Source organism: Fusarium coffeatum (genome assembly GCF_003316985.1).
Source record: "Fusarium coffeatum strain FIESC_28 chromosome Unknown BRIP53273_contig_162, whole genome shotgun sequence".
Classification (NCBI taxonomy): domain Eukaryota; kingdom Fungi; phylum Ascomycota; class Sordariomycetes; order Hypocreales; family Nectriaceae; genus Fusarium; species Fusarium coffeatum.
Window position 1 is genome coordinate 16,959 of NW_022157955.1, and position 24,500 is coordinate 41,458.

Here is a 24,500-nt window from a genome sequence, read left to right on the forward strand (position 1 = left end):
AGAATGATTCTGAAACGAATCCCCATGGGGCAATGGCATTGGCTGGGGTTAATTGCCTTTAAGAGAATGGAAGGAGACATCCCGTCAGCAGAATGCAGGTGGTAGCCTGGGCAGGTGCCGCCATGGCCCATAGTCTACCTACCTTAATCCACCAATTCAACTCCGGAAGGTACGTCGACCACCAACCATAACCATGCTCTCGCAACATTATCAACCCCACCCTAGCTTTTGTGGCAGATGATCCGGCCACGGCTGTGACGGTCCGAAGAAACATACACGATCTTTGAGGCATATCCCTCTATTCAGTCGTCCAGTCCAGTTTCACCATGGAGCTGACATGAGTGCGCCTAAGCTACGAGTGGAACGAAGGTTGCAGAGCCGAGGGCGAAGGAGGGATGGATAGACGGGCAACCCATGCTCTAGCTTGGGTATATAAGAGAGTGTTCTGATGCTCAAGAGACAAGACCTTTCCCTCTCCTCCTCTTCTGCATCCAGCATCTCTCTCTATCTCTCTTCTATACCCCCTTTCTTTGTCTATTTCGACGGGCTGTCTCTAAGGACACCTTTACTCCTGTCGAACATATCTTAGTATAGTTGGAACCTGAAGAGCCAAAAGCCACCCTTCAACCCATCATGTCGCTTCCCGCAGACTTCCTATGGGGCTTTGCCACCGCTTCGTAGGTTACTTCTCACATCAATTATCATGTGCGGTAATAATTGACCTCCGGAACAGCTATCAGATTGAGGGCGCCATCGACAAGGATGGCCGAGGCCCCGCCAACTGGGATACTTTCTGTGCCAAGCCTGGCAAGATCGCAGATGGCAGTTCTGGTGTCACCGCCTGTGACTCTTACAACCGAACTGCTGAGGACATCGCTCTTCTCAAGTCGCTGGGCTCCAAAGCCTACCGATTCTCCATCTGCTGGTCTCGAATCATTCCTCTCGGTGGTCGTAACGACCCCGTCAATCAGGCCGGAATTGATCACTACCGCAAGTTTGTCGACGACCTGCTTGACGCCGGCATTACTCCGTTTATCACCCTGTTCCACTGGGATGTTCCCGATGAGCTGGACCGCCGATATGGTGGTCTCCTGAACCGCGAGGAGTTCCCTCTCGACTATGAGCGTTATGCCCGTGTCATGTTCGAGGCGATCCCCCGTTGCAAGAACTGGATCACCCACAATGAGCCTTGGTGCTCAGCCATTCTTGGTTACAGCACTGGTTCCAACGCTCCCGGTCGCTGCTCTAATCGCGAGAAGTCTGACGTTGGTGACTCTTCCACCGAGCCTTGGATTGTTGGTCACAACCTTCTTGTTGCCCATGGCCGCGCTGTGAAGATTTACCGTGAGGAGTTCAAGCCCAAGAATGGTGGTGAGATCGGAATCACCCTCAACGGTGACGCCACATACCCCTGGGACCCCAAAGACCCTAAGGATATCGAGGCCGCCAACCGCAAGATCGAGTTTGCTATCTCCTGGTTTGCCGACCCTATCTACTTTGGAGATTACCCGGCCTCGATGCGTGCCCAACTTGGTGATCGCCTCCCTACATTCACACCCGAGGAGAAGGCCTTTGTTTTGGGCTCCAACGATTTCTATGGCATGAACCACTACACTGCCAACTATGTTAAGCACCGCGAGGGAGAGGCTGCCCCCGAGGACTTTGTCGGTAACCTTGAGCTGCATTTCTGGAACCACCGAGGTGACTGCATCGGTGAAGAGACCCAGTCTACTTGGCTTCGACCATGCGCTCAAGGTTTCCGTGACCTGCTTGTCTGGTTGTCTAAGCGTTATGGTTTCCCCAGAATGTACGTCACTGAGAACGGCACCAGCATCAAGGGTGAGAACGATATGCCACGGGAAAAGATCTTGGAAGACGACTTCCGTGTCCAGTACTACGACGACTACGTGAGAGCCATGGCCGATGCCTCGCGACTTGACGGTGTGGATATCCATGGCTACTTTGCCTGGTCTCTGCTAGACAACTTCGAGTGGGCCGAGGGCTATGAGACTCGATTCGGTGTGACTTATGTCGACTATGAAAACGACCAGAAGCGTTACCCCAAGAAGAGCGCCAAGCACTTGAAGCCTCTATTTGACAGTCTCATCAAGAAGGAGGAGAACGGTGTGAGCAACGTGGGCAAAGTCAAGGCAGGACAAACTTAAGATTGGATGAAAGTAGATGATTATGACAACCCTAAGATTTCTCGCGTATGAATATGAAAGATTATCAACATTTTGCTGCTACAATTAAAAACGCCACGTATAAACCATACCAAACAGTTCAGTTGGTGGGTATCTATCTAGCTTGAATTAAAGAGAGAACGCTTATAATGCATATACGTATGAAAGACCAAGAGCTTGACCTTGTCCAAAGTCTCATGACGTGTGCTGAATTTTTCCTTCTGTATCTGTATTGACAATTTCTCTGGAAATCCCAGCGGTTTCCGTCTGCGTTGCCATGGACTGCTGTTCTCCCGAGATATCCTGCTCTGTTTCTTCGTCGACATCCCTCTTTGCATCGCGACGCATATACCATCGGAAGACGTATACTAGCCCCTGTGCCATAAAAACCTGTTCAATGGTATACAGTAAGACTGGTATCTGGATATACGCTCGTGTGAGATCATCGGCACGAGCCCACATGGAGCTGGCCAGCGGGATACCCAAACTTGTGGTTTTGGCCGCACCGCAGAAACATACCGCAATAGTCTGCTCTTTGGTCATGCGCTTAAACAGGACCCTCAACCAAGACGAAGAGGCCATTCTGGTAAGTCTTTCCGGAGGCCTTGCGAGAAGGAAGCAGATAACGGTAAAGAGGGCATACAATGCAATATTCATGAAGACGAGGAAGAGGACATTGCTGGTCGATAGATCATTCAGCGCGCCGGTACCAAAAGCCCCAGAGAATGTGGTCCAGACAAGTAGAACAAGGCATATCGTTGATACCTTGGCCAGTTTGAGAGTGGTGAGAACCTTGACTGTGCGCTCTTCCCATTTCCATCTGATAGCCTGGCCGACAATGAGAGGCAAGACAACACTGAGGCACAGTTGCTTAGCGACATCTGCATACATGTGTCCCAGGGTAGACGGATCAGCAGGGCGCCAATCATCAAAAACTTCGGGGTGGCCAGTTGGAAAGAAGCCGTAGATGAGCAACGGGGAAAGAAACGACCCGGCGACATTGCCGATCACAACCGAGATGATAGCTGCGGCCTCGTCTCCGCCTGAAGACCGCGTCATGACAACATTGGAGGCAATCGTAGTTGGGAGACAGGCTGTCGTGAGAAGACCGATGAGAATTGGCGGCGAAGGGGTTTGAGACTTGAGGGCTCCAGCAGCGATGGAGATGTGAACAATGGCTGTCAATGTTAGTCATCCGCTGGGTTTCGTCATGTCTCTATTGAAAACTGCTTTATAGTGAACTCACAAAGTACAATAGCTGGTATAACTGCAAAACTAATTCCATGAACCAAAATATGAAGTCTCCAATTCGTCACATTCTTGCGAAGCTTCTCAGGCGAAAGTTGCAGACCGCTGACAAGAAAGATGAATGCGACGGCGCCATAAAGAACGCTGTACTCTGAGCGGATGACGCCTCCATGTCGTGCAACCGCTGTGATCAACCATCAGCAACTTGCACTTGAACCAGATAAGAGACACTTACACGGAAAGAAATACCCTAATACGCAGGCAATTGCAAATCCAATGACAAGATACTGAGCAAGTATGATATTGGTCGCTTTTTTGACCCAACCGATGAATCCTCTTTTAGGCTTGGGTTCCTTTTCTTGACTTGACATTTTCAAGTCTTGGAGGCGTAATTGCCATATACTTTGAAGAATAACTTAGAAGTGAGAAGATGGAATCATACTTAAATAGGAGATAGTGCCAGTGATCACCCATGGCTATAATCCGGGCTTGGTATCTTGGCAGGGATGAATTGAAGCTCATCCGGCCTATTACCGCATTCAAGGGCGGACTTTGAAATGTCCTTGAATAGATCCGGATATCGGAGGCTTATACAAGGGCTTATAGCAACTCTGGAAGTCTGTCAAGAGAGAAATGATTGGTGTCATATAGTATTGAGCGAATATGTCATATCAGAAATTACAGGATGGTACAATTAAGCAAATTAAAAGCAACTTCCTCCCAAGCAGGCACCGCTCCCAGTTTCATCTCCAGAGCGTGTCGCAAGTCGAGAAGCACTGGATATGATCCATGATAGTTTGACGGATCCCACGCCGCCACAACTTTTCTTTTCTACCCGTCGTCTCTCCATCATACAAAAAAAAGAAAAAGTCAAAAAGCTGGTGTGATGTGCAAGGTATGCTGAATCCAATAAAAAAACGCCATGCGATGTGTAGTGGTATCAAGATGGGCAAAAGGAATAATCTCTCCCAAGTCTGAGGGTATAGACAGGCTTGGTGTAACTCGTTAAGAGACGTCCTGTTCATCAAAGGAGCCGCCTCATTCGTCGTCAGGGAATTAAAGAAAGTAAAGGTAAAAAGAAATTGATGATCCATTAGTCGATCAATCAGGTGAAAGAATTTATAACTTGCGAAGGTGGCATTCAAGCAACAACGGCGGACGCGGGTGTCATCGGTAAGGCTGTCCTCGACTCGTTGGGGTTGGTAGTGCTGGGTGCTGGCGCAATCTCAGGGTCGGGAATTTGAATGTCGAGCTATGTTGAGTCAGTAATTGCACTCATTTTGGTGCATATAAAAGAAGGAAACTTACCGTCATATAACCTGTTTGTCGTAGGGGTAGGATTTTGGGCGGTAAGACACCATCCTCAGCACCAATGGTCTTTTCCATCTCAAGATTCCATTGTTCAATCCACTTCTCAAGGTTATTGAGTCGAGACTTGACGCCAGTCAGGCCTAAATCATCCCAGACCCAACCTGTGACAAGTCCCAATAGGCTATCCATGATATTTCTCGCGCTGTATGGGTCGAAGGCGGGTACCAGTTCGCCATTAAGCTTCTCGATAATGCGGCGAAATTCTTGTTCAGACAAGCCAGCAGGATCCAGGATTTCGGGATAGAGGTTAGAAAAAGTGGGTGCCAGATCGCCTTTGATCAGCCAGTCGCGGCGAATTCGGATAATGCGAGTGTTGACATATTCAGGCGAATCCACAGGTACATGAGGATTCAGGTGAGGATAACAAGGATGCTGAGGTCCCCATTCACCAGCTGCGTCAGGCTCAACCTCTTCGCCCATGATAGAAGAGTTCGTTGTTGACATAGCAGATCCAATTCCATCACCAGCCGAGACATTGGACATGCGCGGGTCCATGATATCCGGTCCACGCTCCAAGTCCTGGCTATACGACGGCATGGCGTCGTCGTTCTCAGGCATCATTACGGCTTTCCCTTTGCCCTTGTCAATTTTGATGCCTGCACCTTGTGAAACAGAATCTTGGGCCAAAATATCCCGACTGAGGCGATACTCTTCAGCCGACACTGCGCCTCGTCGAGATCCCTTCTCGTCGTAGGATGCGCGCACCGAGTTTGGTAGACTTATCCGTCGGTCGCTGCTTCCTGCCCTATCTATCTGAAGACTTGCGCGCGGTGTTAAAGAATGCCTGATTTGCCGTTGCTCCGGAAGTGTAAGGAGAGGGTAGTCGCTGGGCCCGGCACCTAGGGAATCGGGGGGTGCTCGCGGGTCGAAAGTAGGATGCAGAAGCGGGATGGATGGCGGTGGTGGAGTCGATGGACGGCGTCTGCGCGACGGTTCGGGTTTGGTATGCGGTCGAGGAGTCGAATTCGTAGGGTTCCAGAGACGAGCGGCTGATAGACGACGAGCGCGATGCGCAGCTCCAGCAGCCTTTTGAGGTCGAAATGGCGAAGGGTGAAACGTGGATGGTTGATGGCCGTCGACGGTTCGACTCTGCAGATATTGTTGGTTCAAAGCGACGGCTGGACCAGAAGATGATCCGGTTCTGGGATAGGCTGACGGTGGAGGATCGAGGCTCAGGATTATAGATTTGCCCGGGGCATCTACGGTGGCCGGTACTTGATCGGAGGGAGGAGGTCGGGAGAGTAGAGAATCCGTCGGAAACAGGTTGTCGGCACGGTCGCCAAGACGACCGCGCTCGAGAGATATGGCGAGGTTTCTCTCACGTAAACGTGAGTAGAAGCGTGATTGATGAGACCGAAGCCGTAATCGACTTGTTGAATCAGTCTTTGAAGCCAAAGTTGAGGCTCAAACTGGGCGCTAACAGACAGTGCACGGGGCCGGTACTGGCGGAAGATAGAGCCCGAGACAGAAAATGAAAGAATGCGACGAGTGCGGGATGTCGCTAAGCTCTTCTCGGTAGTGTCAAGAGAATGTGATGAATCGGAGACGGCGATGTCTTTGGAGCCGTCGTCGGTTTCGGCCTCGTCGTAGGGGATGATCGAGCGGCAGCGGGCAAAGGAATTGCTCGAGTCGTTGATGGTCAAAGGAGAAGAGAAAGAAAAGAAGCGACGAAGGGACCAAACGTCAAGGGGAAATTCGCTGACGGTGGGCCAATTAAAGTCGCGGGAGGAGGCTGGGGAGAGGGTTACCGGGGTTCTAGTGGATGACGGGCTGCTGGATGCCCTGAAAACCAGCATGTTCAGTGCCCTGCTGAAGGCGGGCTTGGCTGATGTGATCCGGGCGGGCTTCTCTTTCTCAGCTCGCCTTGTCTTTCATAGGTTGTTTTTGTTCGTCAAGAGAATGCAATAGGGAGAATATTGCAGTAGAGGCCAAAGAGACTGCCTTAAGGGAGTTATAGTAATAATGCCGAGGTTTTGCGACTAGTTGTCGCGATATTATTGGATGTTAAACTCCCTCCAGCAGCTGGAAGATGCCGTTAGTCAAACCAGCAGACAGACAGGCCAACCAAGGAGAAGCGAAGTCAAAGAGACTGGCTTTGCAACCCCCTTTAAACCTTTATATATTTTGTCTGTGGATTGACTTTGTTGCTTTTTTGTTGCGCTTCGTTTTGTCTATTCGTGCCCCCGGAATGTTCCAGGGCTCCAGCTCACAATGTTGGCTGACTGGCGGAGATTTGCGCTCGCTTGAAGCCTTCGATAAACTAGCTTCATATAACAAACGGTGGTTATAATCTTAGCCTTTTGTGTATCCGTATGCAGATTGGAAAAAAGAGACTCTTTTGTTTCGAGAGTTGAACAAAGAATCGTGAAGCAAGACAGACATGGACAGTCCAGTTACTTTAATACAGCCCAAGTCTCATCATTCAAAACCCAACGTAACCCGGGCCATGGTTCCGAGGGGACAGTTTACAGTAGTCTTGGTCTTGTCATGCAATTAATAGGAGCCTGGGCCTCTCTCAGTCCCTCTTCCTTCCTTACCTTTCCTATCCGGGCTGTCCCTGACGTCTAATCCATCACGTTCTTGTTTACGTATCCAGGTAGGTGAGATCAAATCTCCATCTTCAATCTCCAAAACCAGGGGGTTCCCAAGTCTCTGGGCTCTAAGGGCAGCCGCCATCCCCTGAATGGATTTTTGACAGGCGACGGCTCTTGACAAGGGGTTTCCGCAGTCCTATCAAGGGAGGTCTTGTTGTCTCCAGTGACGCCATGGCAGGCTTCAATTTTTTTTAAAGGTGCGGGCGTTGAATCTAGGTTAGTCTAGACTCTGAGGGGACGGACGTTGCGGCATCTTGGAGTTCCGGGCTGTTAATTATAATTCTTCATGCAACGTGAGTAAGTGATAGATGAAACTACATCACGAGGCTACTTCAGTATTCGTTGTAACTTGATGATGACGGGAGAAGACACATATTTGAACAGATTCTCAAAGTAAAGGGAATGCGTGATGTTCTTCATGTTGTCATAGTCACTCCACCTGAGCAAAGCCCCTGTCTCAAGTTGGGACGAACGTCTCGGATTTAGGTTCGTCTTGATTATCTCCCTTGTAAGTGTTCAAAGAGGGATTGAACGATGGGTGTAGTTCATTTGAGCATTCGAATCCATAGAGATTCATTATCGTGAAGCAGTTGTAAGTCTTGATGATGAGGCTACAGACTTACTATGCCTTGCGTTGTGTAGCATTCATCAGCGGAACGTTGACGTCACATTATTGCCAAATTAAGAGGCTCGAGCTCTCATCTTTTCTTTGTTCTTACCTATTAATAAACCTGAGTCCCGAGCTGAGATGCAATAGATATGTAACAACCCACACGGGACGGAGACGGCTTGAAATTGTGCATAAAGTTGTAAGAACTGGTTCGCTCAGCTACTGGCATCAGTCATAATAGGGTCATTATATCTGATCTACATCTAATGACAAGATCTCTCTTCATCTTCTTCTAATTTCTTAGTGACTCTCATCTCACCTGTATCTTGATTCAAAGATATATGGTCTCCCTCTTATGCGTATGAATGTTCTGATTAACACATCTCCCTTTATCTTAAGCATACCAACCATGTCTCTTCTAAGCAAATGCCATCCCGATCTACCCTTTTTTGCTTGCATGTCGATCATCTCGGCTTGGACCCAATTCAAGACATGCACGTCGCAAGTCGTCAAATCACAGAGCCATATCCCGCTCTAGCACTCCCGTCTTTCTACTGTGATGCATGCTACAAAGAATTGGCTGTTTTCCTCAGCTGAACTAGTGAAAGTTAGTTGAGAAACCTCCGCATTTTACGCCTCGTTGTTGCAATTGACCTGCCTGCCAACTCAGCAGTTTGAGCTCCAGCTTCAGAAGACGGTGTTAGCGCTAGAGGTAGGTACCTACCTAAGCTTCATGCTTCACCAGCCAAGAGCTCCCAGCGTCAGTCTCACCTTCCATACCTACGCAAGTGACGTCGTTTATTAGGCAACTTATCATCATCATCACTTGCCGTTGTCTTGTCCGTCTGTCTTTTATTTTTTGTTTGACGAAACCATCGCCACCACATTCCAATTCTTTATCCGTGTCGCACAAAGTTCAATCGCATATTCCTTTTTACAAACATCCCGACTCCTTCACCTCCAGTCTCTTCTTCCCTCCCTTGTTCTTCGGACCTTCCCCCTCATTCTCCGCGTCGTCGTAGACTAAACTCTGTCGCGTGACTTGATCGAATGCGCCGCCTTTTGCTTAATTTGTCTACCTGGGGTTCTTTCTAGTCTGCGTTTTTGTCTTCATCACAGAAAAGCGCATCGATTGAACATCGGTCATGGTGGACGAGAATACCACCGCACCTCCTTCCGGGAGACCCGCTGCCGGTGTAAGCTCCGGCTTCAGCGCCCCGCCCTCCGGTCATGGGCTCCGACGTGCCATGACCGTATCAGTCGCCGAGGACGCAGCATCTGCATCTCGACGTCCGCAAGTCTCATCACCTGGTTTTGATACGATACCTCCGCGTCGCAGCTCAAATTTCTCAGAGTACAGCTTCAATGAAGCTCGAGATTTCCTGAATCCTCAACCACGAGATCCTAGCAATGCCGGGTCTTCTTCAGCAGAGGAATCGTCATCTTTGCCGTCTCTGTCTCTAGCGTTTGCTTTTCTTCCAGCCATATCAGGTCTTCTTTTCAAGAACGGGAGTGCTGTTGTGACGGACTTCATGCTTCTGGGTCTGGCTGGTGTTTTCCTCAACTGGTCCGTAACACAGCCATGGTAAGTTTCTAGGGTGGCGCCCCTGCCAACATTTTGGAGCCTTTTAGAGTGTATGCTCACTTCACAAACAGGGCATGGTATCACTCAGCGCAGCAAGTACGGATACAACACGAAGTGCTAGCAGATAGTGTTATCGACGACGACAGCGATCTTGACTCCAGTACTCATGGACCAGGGCCTAACTCACCCCTGGACCACGTCCCAGAGGATGAAGAAGTGCACGCCGAGCGGACGGAGGAGATACAGGAAAGAGAACCGACTAAACAGCAGCGAGATGCGCTCTCAGAATTATACTTTTACGAAATCACAGCACTTGCCTCATGCTTTCTCCTCCCACTTTTAGGAGCATACCTCTTACATGCCATACGATCTCAGCTAAGCCGGCCTTCAGAAGGGCTGGTCTCTAACTACAACTTGACAATTTTCCTCTTGATGGCCGAGTTTCGTGTTCTGTCGCATATGATAAAACTGGTCCAGTCGCGAACGCTTCACCTACAGCGGGTGGTACAAGGAGGGCCTTCCAAATTCCAGCAAGTCAACAAGAACACGGAGCAACTAGAGGGCGTCCTTTCGCGCCTAGAACAATTGGAGTCTCGCATTACCACTGAGGAAACGAATTCTGTTCAAGAGATAAAACAGGAGATCAACAAAACGAAGCAGAAGGACAGTGTCGTGGCACGCGACGTGCGTAACGCCATTCAACCCGAGCTCGACGCACTCAACAGGGCTGTGCGTCGTTACGAGAAGAAGGCAACGCTTCTCCAGATCCAGACGGAGTCGCGATTCTCCGGGTTGGAAGCAAGACTGGATGATGCTATTGCCCTTGCTGCAAGTGCTGCAAAGAATAGTGCATCACACAAGAATGTGTTCGTATGGGCGATTGAATATCTCACCGCCGGACTACTACTTCCATTCAGAGCCCTTCTACGAATAATGTTGCTTCCTCTAAGCACACTACTAGCATTGATGAGCAAGGGGAAAAAGAGAACCCCCCCAGCTAAGTCGTCACGAAGCAGCCGCAATGGCAAGACAGTTGCACAACCTAGATACAATGGTGACCGCGTGCCTTCCAGAGTGGCCAAGCGATGATTGAGGATGGAAGAGGGATATCTGCTCAATAGGCCATAATAATATTCCTTATGTAAAGACGATGAAGAATTGGACAGCGGATTGCAATAATCAGTGGGATGCTTGTTATTTAAGAGAGGAAGATAGGGTGTTGTGTCCATCTGAGTGACAGACAGCTACATTCATGTTCAATCGAACGTACTTACATTGTCTATGTCTGCCATCTCCAACTTGGAATCAGCCTACCGAGCCACAATGGTTTCACTTAATGGGAATTTGGGGTCTGCTGCATAAAGTAGCACAGTAGGGAAAATACACAACTTCTCCATTATTTGCCTCTAGGTAGTTTGTCCAGTGTATTATTAAATCACCGAAACATATCAAATTTACTGAAACAGTATATGAAAGCCGTAAGCACCTTTTACTGAAGGAAAGGGACCTCGGTTCGTAGCGACTGCTCATGCAAGGGAAGATAGAAATATTTCAGGTTCCAGGTTTCAGCTTTCAAGTAAGGTTAATGGCGGCGCCTGTGCGGATCTAGCTGCAATCGATGTCAACTTAAATCGTCCTTGTCTCAGGTTGAAATCTAATTAATCCTAACGCCACGCTCGCTTAAGCTGCGAACCAAGCTCTGGTACCGATTAAAGGCGTTTATCTGCTGAGAAAACCTTTAGGTATACATACAATGCACCTAATGCTGGTATATCCTCGCGGAGCTGTTGCAGAGCGATAGCCAAGTGGACTTCTGCTTTGGCCTCAATAGTTGTAGCCTGATAATCTGATCAGCTTGGCCTCACTTACATACAGCTCAACGAGTGCGGCGAGCTCAAAGACTGCAGTCATGTAAGGGAGGTAAGAACTAGGGATTGAGTTTACCGCGTCTCACGTCCGAGTGCAACATTGAGGTTACTATATGCATGTGCTGCCACGCTGTTTTCTGCAAACCAGCATTAGCATCAACATCAACAACACGCTAATATTGGCAAGGATTCGAAGAAACCAAATGCACACAAAACCGCTCGATCATCGATCGTGCCAATCCTTGTTTGTTTAAGTCGAGCGTAGGCTGCGTAGCACGTGGCTGAGAGAGCTGTTTTCCAGCTAGTATTGCGAGCAACCCGAAGGGGGTTGGCGTAAAGGACTTACATCCAGATCGAGGGTTACCAAGGAACCTATAATTAAGCAGACAATAGTTCCCTGTACAATTGTGTTGGCTCTGTGAGATGACGCTGGTATGACAGTCGCATTATTTCGTACGTGTGCAACCGGAGGCGGAAGAGGCCTCGAAGTTTTATTATGTTCTTCGCCTTCATGGATAAAAGTCGCACTCTCACAAGAGCTTGAAGATCGACAGTTTTTATCCAAGGCACCAGGCTCGTCAGCTGTTGGGACAACAAACGAGAAATGCGAGGGTGTTATTCACTCAATGCACACCTGGGTTGCAAAAGCTGCACGATTGGGATCAGCTAGGCTTGTGTTAGTGATGGTGAGGTGCGACTCCACATGATTCGGGGCGTTGGTATTCATATTCGAGGCGAAGTCAAGCTGCAGCCCGCTGTTGATTATCTCGGCTTCATGGAGGGAAGCAAGGTTGGCAGGGGGTGCGCGTCTCCTCCAGGGCTACTGATCTTCCCGCACCAAGATAGGCGAGAGGAGCACGAACTGACATGATGGCATTCAGAAAGAAAGCCGGCGAGAAAACCCATATTGTGGGCATATACCTTGTCGTTAAGTCGAAATGCAAACAAAAGACTGGGTCCAATTAATCTCTTTAATCTCCAGACGCGCCGGTGAGGCGTCCGGGTAAAGTAGCGCGTGCTCCCAATATGGCAAAAGGGACAAGGAATCTCCAATGTATCGACTGGTACCTTCAGAAGTTCAGGCACAGAAACTCCCGCTGGGTGGGGGTGCTCAGAAATGATGATGATATGTAATTAAGTGACTGCAGCGTCCATCAGCGATGACGGGTGATCGACGGACTCGAGTTTTGAACAAGAGTCTGGGACAATCGCGGAAACATAACAAAGCAGCTTAGATCTGCCTCGTAAGTACACGACTTTAACGTCTTGGACAGAGATGATTTGTAAGTACCATGCGTCTGGCGTACAGAGGAGGGCGTGCTTTGCTGTGTCCCCAATACTCTATTGGTGCATGAAGTTGTGAAGTCTTAATTGCAAGACTTCGTACCTAAAATTGCCAGATAAACAGACATCAAACAAAGTTTCACAGGCATCAATGTCGCCAATCGCATTCCCATGTGGTAGGCAAACGACCAGTAAACGGTTGTTTATATCATCTCGTCTTCGAATAAAAAGAGTGAAATGCTCCATGATACGCCACCAAAAACGGAGCTAATCTGAACTAGAAGTAGCTTCGTGATAGGTACATCAAGTCCCTACCTAGGTCAAGCTGAGAAGATGTGAAAGGTCAATGCTTACACAACGGTTATAACCGCGTATTAAGGGCCTCCCTTCATATTTGTTGGGTGAATCATCGACTGCTGGCTGGTCGTTGCTTTGATTTGCATATGCCGCCAGACGCCGACTCATAACGCCTCAATCGCAAAAACAAATGAGGCATGTAGTTTCAAGTAAAAATATTCCAGAACAATAAAAGAGAGCGCTCTGACATCGAAGTCATCAACCGTGCTCTTTCAAGAGATGGACCCTGAATAAGTGTAAATTTAGAACCTCAGATGAGAACTTCCGAGAGGGTTTATTGTGTTGGGTGGTAGTCAGTTTTCCCTTGTGATTCAACGTGACTCGGGTACTATCTGCTAACAATACGATCCCTGTGAAATGTCGAGGCTGGTAAAACCTAAAGTAGGGAGCATTGTTGTCTCCTGAGACAAGGCAGTGCTGATGGGCAAGCCACGTATGATTTGTCTGTAACATCACCGCCAATATGTTGTGCTCACCATGATTGCATTAAAAATGGCGGTCGAAAGACGGCTGAACAAGTATGCAATCCTTGCCACCTCAAAAGAAAAACCCATACCCAGATAGTATACATTGCTGTATGTAAGTCAGACTGGCGTAAGAGAAAACACAGATTGGCCTATCGGTGAGGTCAATGGGGAAAGGGCTTGTTGATGATGCAGCATGGGCGCACAAAGGCTGGACTACGTGTGACAATGGCACCGGCTGAGAAGAGAGCAGCCTGCAGCATCGGTGCAGTGGCTGTTGTAGCGAGTCTGCAGGGCGGATACTTCGCTTCATCACCCCAGCCATCCTGTCACGGGCTTCTATGGTGAGGATGAAGACTCGAGTCTGAACGCTCATTGACCAGTCGAAGCAGGGATCTTTCATCGGATCATTCCGGCCGGGGTTCTTTCGACGCACGCTCTATTCACGCCTGCCTGGGTCGTCGATGGAGTCGTTCCTGTTGTATTGTGAGAGAATTGAATGTCACAGTATTTCTAGGTATGGTCAATAACCCGACTCAAAGACCTCTTCACAAGAATTGAATACGTACAGCTGTTGCGCCGGAGCTGGATAAAAATCTTGATGCTCTCTCACAATGCCCACTGTCTTTCAGCCGCTGAGCATAATCCCTGTCCCATGCAATCTGACCAAAAAGCATGTTTAGGTGGAGATGATGGGCGGACTACCCGCACATATCCTTAATGGCAGGGCGCGGTTCTTATGCGTTCCGTCTCAGACAACACCCTTGAGACTTTGTGAAGCAACTAGATGATTCAGATATTTTTGTATCCATTTGCGATGATAACGAAAGAGAGAAAGAGTGTTCCTGATGAACAGGCAGGCAGGTACCTAAATAGTTGATGTCAGTGGATGAATGTTTTGATCAACATACCGTGCCAATGATAATATTAATCGTGCCACTACTGCCTCGCGCTACCACTGGCTCTGTCCTAAATGGGCTGAATTTGTACCTGGATGTACTTGAAACAGGTACATCACCGCCGCGATTGGCTGCCGTTTGAGTGGAAGAGGGGTGGGCCGGCAAGTGCTCCCAGCTTCAGGCGCTGTCTAAACCAGGAAAGAGCAAGCCGCTGCAAGCCAAGAACCGGGAATACGGTACGTACCACCATGTGAGCCCCACGCTCCACCTACCAGCGGGAGTGGACCGTGGTTTTCCTTAGCTTTAGGTGTAAGTCGGCCATTCACCCGCTACCATCACGATAGACCGGCGTCACAGGAGGCCATTGGGAAATTGGCCCAAGAAAGTCTCTTCTCAACGGCCGCGCCATGGTCTTCCTTTTCGTCCAGTCACTGCTAATCTTGGACATGGATCCCTTTATTGACCAGGATACTCCCGGTCTGCCTCCGCGTCTCCCTCGAAGTCGAGTCCATCCGTCCATGATCCATCCATCCCACCATCCATCAGATCTTTGTCTCTGCACGCCGAGACAATAACTACGCTAAGATGCCACATCCTTCCCGATTCCCGGTCCTGCATCTTCTTCGCTTCACCTCTTTGTCACTCTTTATACCTGCGCTCGTTTCCTCTGGAGGTGTTGGATCTTAATCCTGGGGTTGCCTGGCATTCACTACTGCTGCTACTAGTACTCCTACTGCAACTACTGCACATCGACTGCATGCACAGCGCACCCTGTTCGTTCATTCATTCGTTCATTCTTGTTCTATCTGCTTTTCTCATAATCCCATAATACGTCTCGTCTCGTCTTACCTCTAGACGGACCTCGATCAACAAGCTTGAAGCTTTGTCCAATATCCTTTTCTACAGTATCCTTGTTCCTTTATTACCCAAGGATACATCTTGTCTTTTATCATTTCTTAACTCATCTAGTCAGCTTGGAACATAAGAACCGTGTTTCATAGGATGCTCGAAGAGTTTTAAGATATAACCATAACTCGATAATTTGTACTGTCAAACGTCAGCACATCACATTTCCGCACCCACATCAACACAATGCTCGCACGTTGGTCTCGGTTATGGATGATCTTTTGTCTCCTGCTGGCGTTTCAACATGTTAGTGGAGAGGCTTTCGAGATAGCCCCAAGAGCGGGCGACGACGATGCGCAAAAGACAACAGCCGTTGAGTCCGGCTCAACCTCGACACAGGCACACAACAGTATCACAAAAACTACCGAGGCTTTGGGAAAAAAGACAGAATCTTCTGAGCCCACGAATTCACAGTCAGAGAGTGAAGCCATCTCTGTAACCGCTACCGAGTTGGAGAAGTCGGAAAGTTCAGATCCTACATCGACAAGCACAGGTGGTCCATTCGAAAGTGGACTTGATGAATCTTCCTACTACAATGGTAATATGACGCGTGGGGTTTGTTTCTGAGTCCTTGCTAACACGCTTATTAGCCACAATACCTGCCGGCCAACTTCCTATCGAGCCAAAGCTCACACCAGGCTGGGGTGTCGCAGGAACCATCATGCTTCTTACTGGTGCCGGGTACACTCTCATTGGAATCAAGAATCGAATGATCCATACCTTCTTCTCGACTGCTTTCGCCGCAGCTCTATGCGTTGCTGTACTGATCGTCTATGTCATGAAGTCTGAAGTCAGCGACGCTTTGCAAGGAGGTTACGTCGTTGCTGCCGTGATCTCTGGGTGTATCCTCGGTGGAGCTTCTATGTTTTTCAGGGAGATAACAGAGGGTTTAGGCTGTGCTTTGGGTGGCTTCTGCGTAAGTATGTGGCTTCTCTGCTTAGTTCCTGGAGGGCTGCTTGGTCCCGTCGTGGCCAAAGCTATTTTTATTGCTTGCTTTACTGTGGGTGGTTTTGCCTTTTACTTCAGCCATTACACCAGAGATTGGGCACTCATCCTCATGATTTCCTTCTCCGGTGCTACAGTTACAGTACTTGGAATCGATTGCTTTAGTCGAGCTGGGCTGAAGGAATTCTGGGCCTATGTCTGGGAGCTCAACGATGATTTGTTTCCACTCGGGGCCGACACTTATCCAGTCACGAAAGGCATCCGAGTTGAAACTGCAGCAATCGTCATTATCTGCCTATTCGGCATCATCTCCCAGATCAAGCTATGGAAGCTCGTTCGCGAAAAGCGTGAAAAGAAGGCAGAAGCGGCTGCTGAAGGGGAGCGCAATCTTCGTGAGGAAGAAGAACAAGTTGGCAGGAATATCGAAGAGGCGAATGCGCGCGAGAGGCGACAGTGGGAGCGCATTTATGGCAATGGAGATGCAGGAACCTCGACAGCCTCTCGCACTTCGAACGATGGCGGAACTCCCAACGAGAAGCACAATCGACTCAGCCAGACCGACTCTTCGAAAGGACAATCCGCCTCAGTTGTTGAGGTTATTGAGATGACAGACATCCCCGACCCTGAGCAACCCAAGGAACAGCCTACCACCACCGTAAACTTGATGTCTTCCGAGCACGACGAGGACGGCAGAGTAACGGTTCGCGTGGCGTCAAATGATATCGCTCCAACAACTACCGAGATCGTAAACGACACTATTGGTAATGATGGACAAAAACGTCCTACCGTAGACAATCAGACCGACAGACGCGTTTCTACTCAACTATCCATTGCCAGATCGACAGCACCTCCTGTTGTTCCTCTTCCATTCACTATTCCCGTTGCCAACGACGATCATGATGCCCTTACTCACGAGGATCGCTCATCCGTGGCCACCTTTGCTGATGAACAAGATACCGAACCTCAGACACCTAACAACCGCCGACACTCACTTGCGAAAAGATTATCTCGCCTCTCGCGTGGATCGATGGAATTGCTTGGAAATATTTCCCACCGATCGAGCCGTGTTCTTGGAGAGTCTCAGGAACACGAACATGGTGAAAGTACCGACGAGTTGGTCATCCCACGGTCGCGATCGCACGATGACGATGGCTCAGTTGCAGCGACAGTGGACGATGAGAGCGTCAGTGGTGATGATCGCAACTCTCGTAGCACTCAAGAATTGCGAAAGGGTATCGAAATCAACGCTGAACTCTCAGGAAAGGGTGGAAAGGATAAGCCAAGCACACATGAAGCGGACCAGGATTCTCCCGTGGCTGTTGGTACGAGCGATACAACTAAGCCAGATGAACCGAAGAGAGAGGAAGATGCTGCAACAGGTGTTGACAAGAGCAAGTCTGTGACATCTAGCTCTTCAGCCCGCGTGAGCCTGACCAAGGATCGACTCCCTAGATCACTTTCCAAGGTAGCATTGTCTTACCGAACAAATGAATGGGCCAAGCATTTGAGCAACGCAGAAGCTCCCGAGGTCGACGAGATCCAAGTTACTGCACCCAGGAGTTCAGCAGTGCCAACGATTGAAACACCGGCTCCCGTACACATGGAAGAGCTACGCAAGGCCTCCAGTGAAGGAACACCAGCACCAGCAATCACGCGGTCGGACTCGCAAACCTCTCATCTCTCTCATGCGGCACCTCGCCGTGGCTCAAAGCAACATGTTCCAGCTGCACTGGCTCTTCTCACAGGCGAGAACCAGCATCGTAGCCCTGGCTCAACTCCAACTAGCGGTGCCATGCCACGCTCATCTAGCGGAGCCTTGAGAATAGCTTCTGGAGCAATCGCTCCTATTGCAGAAGAACAGGTTGCTTCAAACCCGACACCACCTGCCCCAACAGGAGAGTCAATAGGGCAACAAAATCTGAGCGTCCCAGGTGTCACAGAAGGCCAGCGGTCATCGACCCCAGGTGTTGTATCGTACTCGAGTCCCCAGACTCTTCTCGGTCAACGGGAGATGTACCTCCGCAACAAGTCGGCAGGAAATTTGTTGGCCAGCTCGTCAGAAGTCAACCTCCCTGCTCGATATAGAACCTCGAGCGATGCTGGATCACTCAACAACTATCCGATGTACGCCGCTGCTGTCGGAATGGATGCCGACGACCTGCCCTTGAACAAAAGAAAGGAACTCATGCGACAGAGCAGCCTGAGTCCATCAAACTCGACACCATCACTTCAACGTCTCAGTGGTGGTAGCAATACCAACAACTTCAACGCTTCAGATGCGTATTTGAACTCTCACCAACCCCAGCGCGTATCGACACTCCCCAATTCTGCGGCTCGAGAGACGGCACTTGCCAACTTCCGACAGTCGGTCCAACATGAGCTACGCGCCGGCACACCTGTTATCAGTACCTCTGGTCGCGAGACCCCGTTCACCCCGCAATCCCTCTTGGCCAGCCGGGAGGTAGAGGTCCAGCGTAACGTCGACATGAGCCGAAACATTCTTTTGAGTCAGAAGCAGGCCGAAGCTCAGCGCCGTGAGACACAGCAACGAGAGAAAGAATGGGCCGATAAGGCTTTTGACGAGCGCATGCGAAATGGAGACCTTCTCGATGTACATCGTGAAGCTATGCGCAAACTTCAAAGACACGCTAAGGACATGTAAACATTGAGCCTTAGGACTCTTCCCCGATTCCTCGGGACACTGACCACAATCCTTATGTTTCTATTTTCTTACTACTTCACATACCCAGCTTTGATCTTTCGAATATTTACGATACTAATGGGTTTCACGTTTGCGATTTGCCAAAAGAAAAACAAGGGTTGGTTACGACGGCTGGGTAAAAATGATTATTTATGGGCTTGGAAGATCATCATGACGGTCATTTATAGAGATTATGCATGTCAAGATCCAGGACATGTATCAAGCTGGATTGCAACGATAATCACAAAAATCTTTAATTCTTCACAATGATCCGATAATTGCGTGGTTGACAACATGGAAATATTAAGAGAGCAAGGTGCTTTCGCGTGAAAGGCACCTATCTAGATTACTATAATCGATGAACTTGACAATGTATGTCTCTAAATAAGAATAAGCCCTTTTGGTACCTGCGCCGTCGCCTGCAATGATGCTAATGAAAGCAATAAATCAGAAAAGAAAAGCCACAGAATTTGGCAGCGTCTCCCATAACATTATAGGTATACCGTTCAGGCCGGGCTCAGGCACCAGCGATGGATCACGTAGCCCAACCGTATAGACGTTCCTAGCGTCTATAAGTTTCTTCCAGAGGCTCAGTTGTGATAGAATAATTCGAAGATATGGGAACCAGCAAGTGCGTATGAGGCGTGATGATGTCAGGAGTCGGGATGTCTACTGTATCAGCCCAAACCAGCGTTTGGTTGCGTGCAGGTTGGGGAGACGAGTTGCTCTCCCAGAAGCGACTGTTCATGACAGAAGGAAGAAAATGGAGAGGCAGGCCACGATCCAAAGGGGGCCTTCGGTCCTTCTTCTTTCTGAAGCTGAAAGAAGCCAGTGATGGTAGTGGTATCGTGGGCAAGTCGAAACGAGTACGGAAGAGGAAGGGGTTTCGAGGTGGTAGAGTTACTGGGTCTTCTGTGGAAGATGGAGCATTATGAGGCGGGTAGACTATCTCTGGACGAGGTGGTTGTGAAGGTCTGAACCCGCCCAAGTCGCGTTCTGGCTCGGCTTCTGGTGTCGCAGTAGGAACGTTGATTGACTGCAGAGAGACAGGATCAAGAGTCGCTGATGACGAAGTGGTAAGATTACGACTAGAAAAGAGACTTCTGATCTTTCTCGGAATTGAGGATGTGCTGCATGTAGTTAGTATCACATCCAAGACCCATGTATATCGTTACTCACGTTGAGACTGAGGAATCCATGAGGTGAGAGTTCCCAGAACTACTGCCGTATGTGGTCCTATCGGGATCATACTCCTCATGGAGATTCGGAAATACGTGACCAAGACCAAAGCAGAGCAGACCGCGACGATAGCTGTTAATAGCATCTTTTGTCATTCCGAAGAAGATAACGACCGGGACAGCAGCGAGGATATGGATGTAGCAGTTGTTCAAATGGACAAAATTGAAGCCATTGGACGGGACGAGAATGACAGCCGACCATGGATAAGGCCAGGTACGGTTATGGATGAGGTCGTAATCGAAGGGCTGAAGTGGAGAAGCACCGAGAATGTTGAGAACAGCAAAAGTGATGACCACGGGTAGGTAAGGGATCAAGATGGCCAGCACCATTAGATAGAGGCGGCGCTTTGTCCTTTGGGCGCGCTGGTTAGCAGACCTGCTGCTGTTGATGGCTGTTCGAGTGGTCCTTGCGACTTCACGGAAGCGGATATAGGTCAGAACTTTTTCGTATTAGTCAAACTGTGAATCATATAGAAGATAAATAGATATGAACTTACTGGCATATCCGGACGTTATCAGGGCAACGACAACAGGGGCAACAGCGAAGAAGGCCATATAAGGCCAGGAAGGCCAGGCAATCCAAGTGCATCCCACAAGTGTAGCTATCGCATATCTCTGAGTAGTCAAAGGCCATACCCAGGCAAGCTGCATAACAGGAAGTGGGAACATGATGAGTGCCTGGACAAGGTTACGTCGACGTCTCTCTTGGACAGTCAAGGAATTGGCGCGCAAAAGACCGACTTGTTGAGCGAGGTTGCGCATTATGGCGAGTAGACAGGTGACGAATAATGCCATTTGGAAATTGGTATAGTACGGGCTGATATCACAGAGTCCTTCGCCAGACCACCACTTGCTAGTATCGTCGTCTCTCCAGATAAGGGAGTTGATGATTGTGTCGAAATTGGCAAACTGAATGTTGGCAATAAATACAACAGCCGCGAATTCGCCATTGCGGTAAAGATTCTTTAGAGGTACTATACATGCTATGTTGGCGATGGTGGCGAGAAGTACTCTGCAGACGAGGTTGGCTGTGAGCGAAGGAGTCGTGGTAGTTGCTGGTCCAGGAGTTGCTATTATAGACAGGTCGTCACGACCGAACAAGTGGGTTGAGCCGGCCATGACGACAAGCGAGGTAGAAGAAGCTTATAAGGCTGAAGCGTGGAAAATTGAGTATATGAAGAAAAAGTCAAAGCAACTTGGTGATGCTGTTGGTGATAGTGCTGTTGGTGAGGTTAACAGATGCAAGATGGCAACGTCTTGGCCCAACGGCTGATCAAAGCGGGAAGCGCAAGGACCTTGCTCTACAGTTGGCTCAACGGTTCTGTTGTCTTCCTTATACAGTGTTCAATTTGAATAAGATAAATAGCTAGCCAATTCTGTCTACCTGCCCGTCAATAAGGACGGAGAGGCTCAATAAGGCGGCGACTTAGACATGCTTGACGTTCCTGAGGGGCCCTGAATTAGTTTACTATCATTATTAGTGTATTACGTCTTTACTTCCCGCCCCCTTCGCCCTCCTGTCAATAAGAAAAGAATAAGGAATCTTTGTCTCCGTTTGGAGTAAGGTGTTATTGCCATGCCCAGATCTATAAACGCGGCTATTGAGGGCGTCTATTGACAACCCGATCGGGCAAGTGAAGTGTACAGGGGTCGAATTAAGCGAACGAACGAGATTTTAGGCATTTGCTTAGTGAGGGGTTCGTACCTAGCCCATCAACTAAACTTAGACCAGAGTCTGAGTCTGAGCCTGAGCCTGAGCCTGAGCCTGAGCTTGAAATCTACGCCTCCACTGCCATGCAAGCTCTATAAAAACTCAATCTGTCTAGCCAAGAAAAGGATCGAGGGGCGCTGAACTTTGAGTCGCCATCTTTTTTTCTTTGGGAAGATATGACGAAGCTTGGCGGATGGCGGTCGTGATCCAGAGCATTTAGTCTAAGTAGTCCCAGAGCCAGGGTCCAGATGGATGACGGAGCTCCCAGACAGGAGTAAAATGATTTAGCGGCTAGTGATTCAGATATCTTAGTGAAATCCTCTATTTCAAATCATCTCATACTACCGAGTCGCGAAGTCTATCTTGGAGATTAAACAGCCCGGTTCTTTAGGTAGGTACCTAGGAAGTCCGTTGACTGAAATCGCAGTGTGACGTATATGCATATACCCGAGCCGCCTAATCTCAACGGCACCCGTTTATCGGGTCACACAAGAGCTGTCAGCATTAACCAATCAAATAACGCGTTGAAGAGGGTCTCTCAATCTCAGCTTCCTACCCTATCGCGTCTCAGGGTTTCGAAACTACGCGACTGTTCTCAAAGTCCCCCAGTCCCTCTTATCAACAAATCCCCGTTCACTCCGCTTCAGCTTCCCTCGTTCACCCCTCAGCCTCAGCAAACGACGAAACGAAACAAAGAAAAGAAAAAATATCAATACACACCATGTCTTTCTCTACCGCCCTTCGTCGCGCCGCCGTCGCTCCGGCTTTTACTGCCCGTGCTTTCAGCACCACCTCTGCTCGACCTCTCGCCAAGATCACCATTATTGGTAACCTCGCTGATACTCCCGAGGTCCACCCCACCAGCACTGGCCGTGAAGTCGTCCGCTACGCTGTCGCCAGCAACAGCGGCTCTCGCGAAAACCGCAAGACCAGCTGGTTCAAGGTCACAAGCTTCGCTGAAGGTCCTTCTCGAGACTACCTCATGAACCTTCCCAAGGGGTATGATATGACAGCCATTCAAAGGCAGACCAAACCATGCTAACAACACATACAGTGCTACTGTCTACGTCGAGGGCGATGCTTCTCTGCACCCTTACACTGACGCAAACGGCCAGAACCGTACCAGCTTCAGTGTCGTCCAGCGTATGCCTTCCCAATACCACGTTGTCGTCAATCCTAACATAATCCAGGCCAAATCGAGGTTCTTCGACGTCCCCAAGCTCCTGAGCAGGGCGAGTAAGCAGAATCCCCGATCGATTCTTGTTCACACGGACGCAACCTTTTCGTGGCGCCACAATACCCTGCCCGCTGGCTCTCCTCTCACAAAGATGGTTTCTTTTGTCGGATGCTAATGTATGGGTGCAATGTACGATGAGCTTTAAGGACAGCTGCTGGAGGAACTGTATGATACCACGATGCAATATACTTATTAAGATCACAGTCTCGGGACGTAATTGAGTAGATCAACCGCTGAGAATTATCGTCTATGTCTACCAATCGCTGTTGAGCCTAATTACTGAGTTGGATTTCAACCTTGTTCTCGCTGATTTTCAAAACTGCCAATGTGATCCATCCTTGGAACGTTGAATTTGCCCCGTTGAATCGTTTTTTACCCGACAAACGATCATTCAGCCGAGTCTTCCGTTCAAGCACAATCGTCATTTCCACCGAACAAGTGACGACGAACTGATGATCCCTGTGGTTGTTGCAGGAATAGGATTCCCAGGATCACCGCAGCCCAAAACACGACTTTTTCCAATAGAACCAGTCCTATTAACAGCACAACCAGATCAATCGGCAGCGGTAGTCGTTGTGGTACAACTCGAAGTCCTATAAGACGAAGCATTGGGGTGATCCCATTCAGTACTCGAAGTATCACTGCGAGATATTGCGCGAACCGTTGCGCCAATACCAAGATGGCTTGTGGGAGCAAAGAGAGAATGTATCCTGGCAACAAGAGAATATACTCTGACAAAGTGATGAGTCGCTGTCTCAGGTGAAATGCATGCTGGGGTAATCTGATCACGATGCGTATTGTCCCAACGCAGAGGATCAAAATATGCACCAACAGCTGAGGGCGCCAAAAGTCAAGCCGCCGTTGATTCTCCAGATGTATGAAAGCCAGTCGATGAACAGCTTGTGGGAAATTTGGTACTCTGGGTCCTTGATCTGGCTGATCCCCTAGCCATTGTCCACGTCGTCTGAAGTGCCAGAGTTTTTGTAGCAATTGCGGTTGCCACATTTTATCGTCCTGTTATGAAGTCGAATCTACCCGCTCGTTCTTCTTGGGCTGTGCTTGTATAGGAAATTCTGCTTGAGATGGGAGGCCAACGGGTCGGATTATCAGCTGGAAAATGAAAAGTTTAACGAAGATGATAATTAGAATCATTACCTGTGATGAATCAATGAAGAAGAGGGTGACAATGTGGTATTAAGAAGTGGAATATGATAAAACTGTTCCTAAGAACTTCGCCATCCTATCTCGAGAAGGTCTGATAGGTGATATTATCAGAGTACACGAACAGGCAAGAGACAC

The 24,500-nt window shown here is 49.0% G+C and overlaps 7 protein-coding genes across 7 annotated transcripts; 4 read left to right on the forward strand and 3 right to left on the reverse strand.

Annotated features, from left to right (window-relative positions):
* Nucleotides 1–633: 633 nt before the first annotated feature.
* On the forward strand, nucleotides 634–2,165 carry FIESC28_07361 (uncharacterized protein; the record flags this gene model as incomplete). The annotated part of the gene is made up of 2 exons (XM_031161501.1): nucleotides 634–677; nucleotides 734–2,165. 2 exons carry the CDS (start codon nucleotides 634–636, stop codon nucleotides 2,163–2,165), a joined length of 1,476 nt encoding a protein of 491 aa, XP_031014406.1.
* A 213-nt stretch (nucleotides 2,166–2,378) lies between these two features.
* FIESC28_07362 (uncharacterized protein) lies at nucleotides 2,379–3,802 on the reverse strand (the record flags this gene model as incomplete). The annotated part of the gene is made up of 3 exons (XM_031161502.1): nucleotides 2,379–3,361; nucleotides 3,430–3,615; nucleotides 3,667–3,802. 3 exons carry the CDS (start codon nucleotides 3,800–3,802, stop codon nucleotides 2,379–2,381), a joined length of 1,305 nt encoding a protein of 434 aa, XP_031014407.1.
* A 770-nt stretch (nucleotides 3,803–4,572) lies between these two features.
* FIESC28_07363 (uncharacterized protein) lies at nucleotides 4,573–6,598 on the reverse strand (the record flags this gene model as incomplete). Its single annotated transcript, XM_031161503.1, has 3 exons — nucleotides 4,573–4,683; nucleotides 4,740–6,171; nucleotides 6,228–6,598. The coding sequence occupies 3 exons, from the start codon at nucleotides 6,596–6,598 to the stop codon at nucleotides 4,573–4,575; spliced, it is 1,914 nt and encodes a 637-aa protein (XP_031014408.1).
* Nucleotides 6,599–9,151: 2,553 nt separating this feature from the next.
* On the forward strand, nucleotides 9,152–10,680 carry FIESC28_07364 (uncharacterized protein; the record flags this gene model as incomplete). The annotated part of the gene is made up of 2 exons (XM_031161504.1): nucleotides 9,152–9,591; nucleotides 9,663–10,680. The coding sequence occupies 2 exons, from the start codon at nucleotides 9,152–9,154 to the stop codon at nucleotides 10,678–10,680; spliced, it is 1,458 nt and encodes a 485-aa protein (XP_031014409.1).
* A 4,875-nt stretch (nucleotides 10,681–15,555) lies between these two features.
* FIESC28_07365 (uncharacterized protein) lies at nucleotides 15,556–18,976 on the forward strand (the record flags this gene model as incomplete). Its single annotated transcript, XM_031161505.1, has 2 exons — nucleotides 15,556–15,907; nucleotides 15,960–18,976. 2 exons carry the CDS (start codon nucleotides 15,556–15,558, stop codon nucleotides 18,974–18,976), a joined length of 3,369 nt encoding a protein of 1,122 aa, XP_031014410.1.
* Nucleotides 18,977–19,577: 601 nt separating this feature from the next.
* FIESC28_07366 (uncharacterized protein) lies at nucleotides 19,578–21,372 on the reverse strand (the record flags this gene model as incomplete). The annotated part of the gene is made up of 3 exons (XM_031161506.1): nucleotides 19,578–20,145; nucleotides 20,195–20,693; nucleotides 20,751–21,372. 3 exons carry the CDS (start codon nucleotides 21,370–21,372, stop codon nucleotides 19,578–19,580), a joined length of 1,689 nt encoding a protein of 562 aa, XP_031014411.1.
* A 1,313-nt stretch (nucleotides 21,373–22,685) lies between these two features.
* On the forward strand, nucleotides 22,686–23,204 carry FIESC28_07367 (uncharacterized protein; the record flags this gene model as incomplete). The annotated part of the gene is made up of 3 exons (XM_031161507.1): nucleotides 22,686–22,963; nucleotides 23,019–23,107; nucleotides 23,155–23,204. 3 exons carry the CDS (start codon nucleotides 22,686–22,688, stop codon nucleotides 23,202–23,204), a joined length of 417 nt encoding a protein of 138 aa, XP_031014412.1.
* Between the last annotated feature and the right edge of the window lie 1,296 nt (nucleotides 23,205–24,500).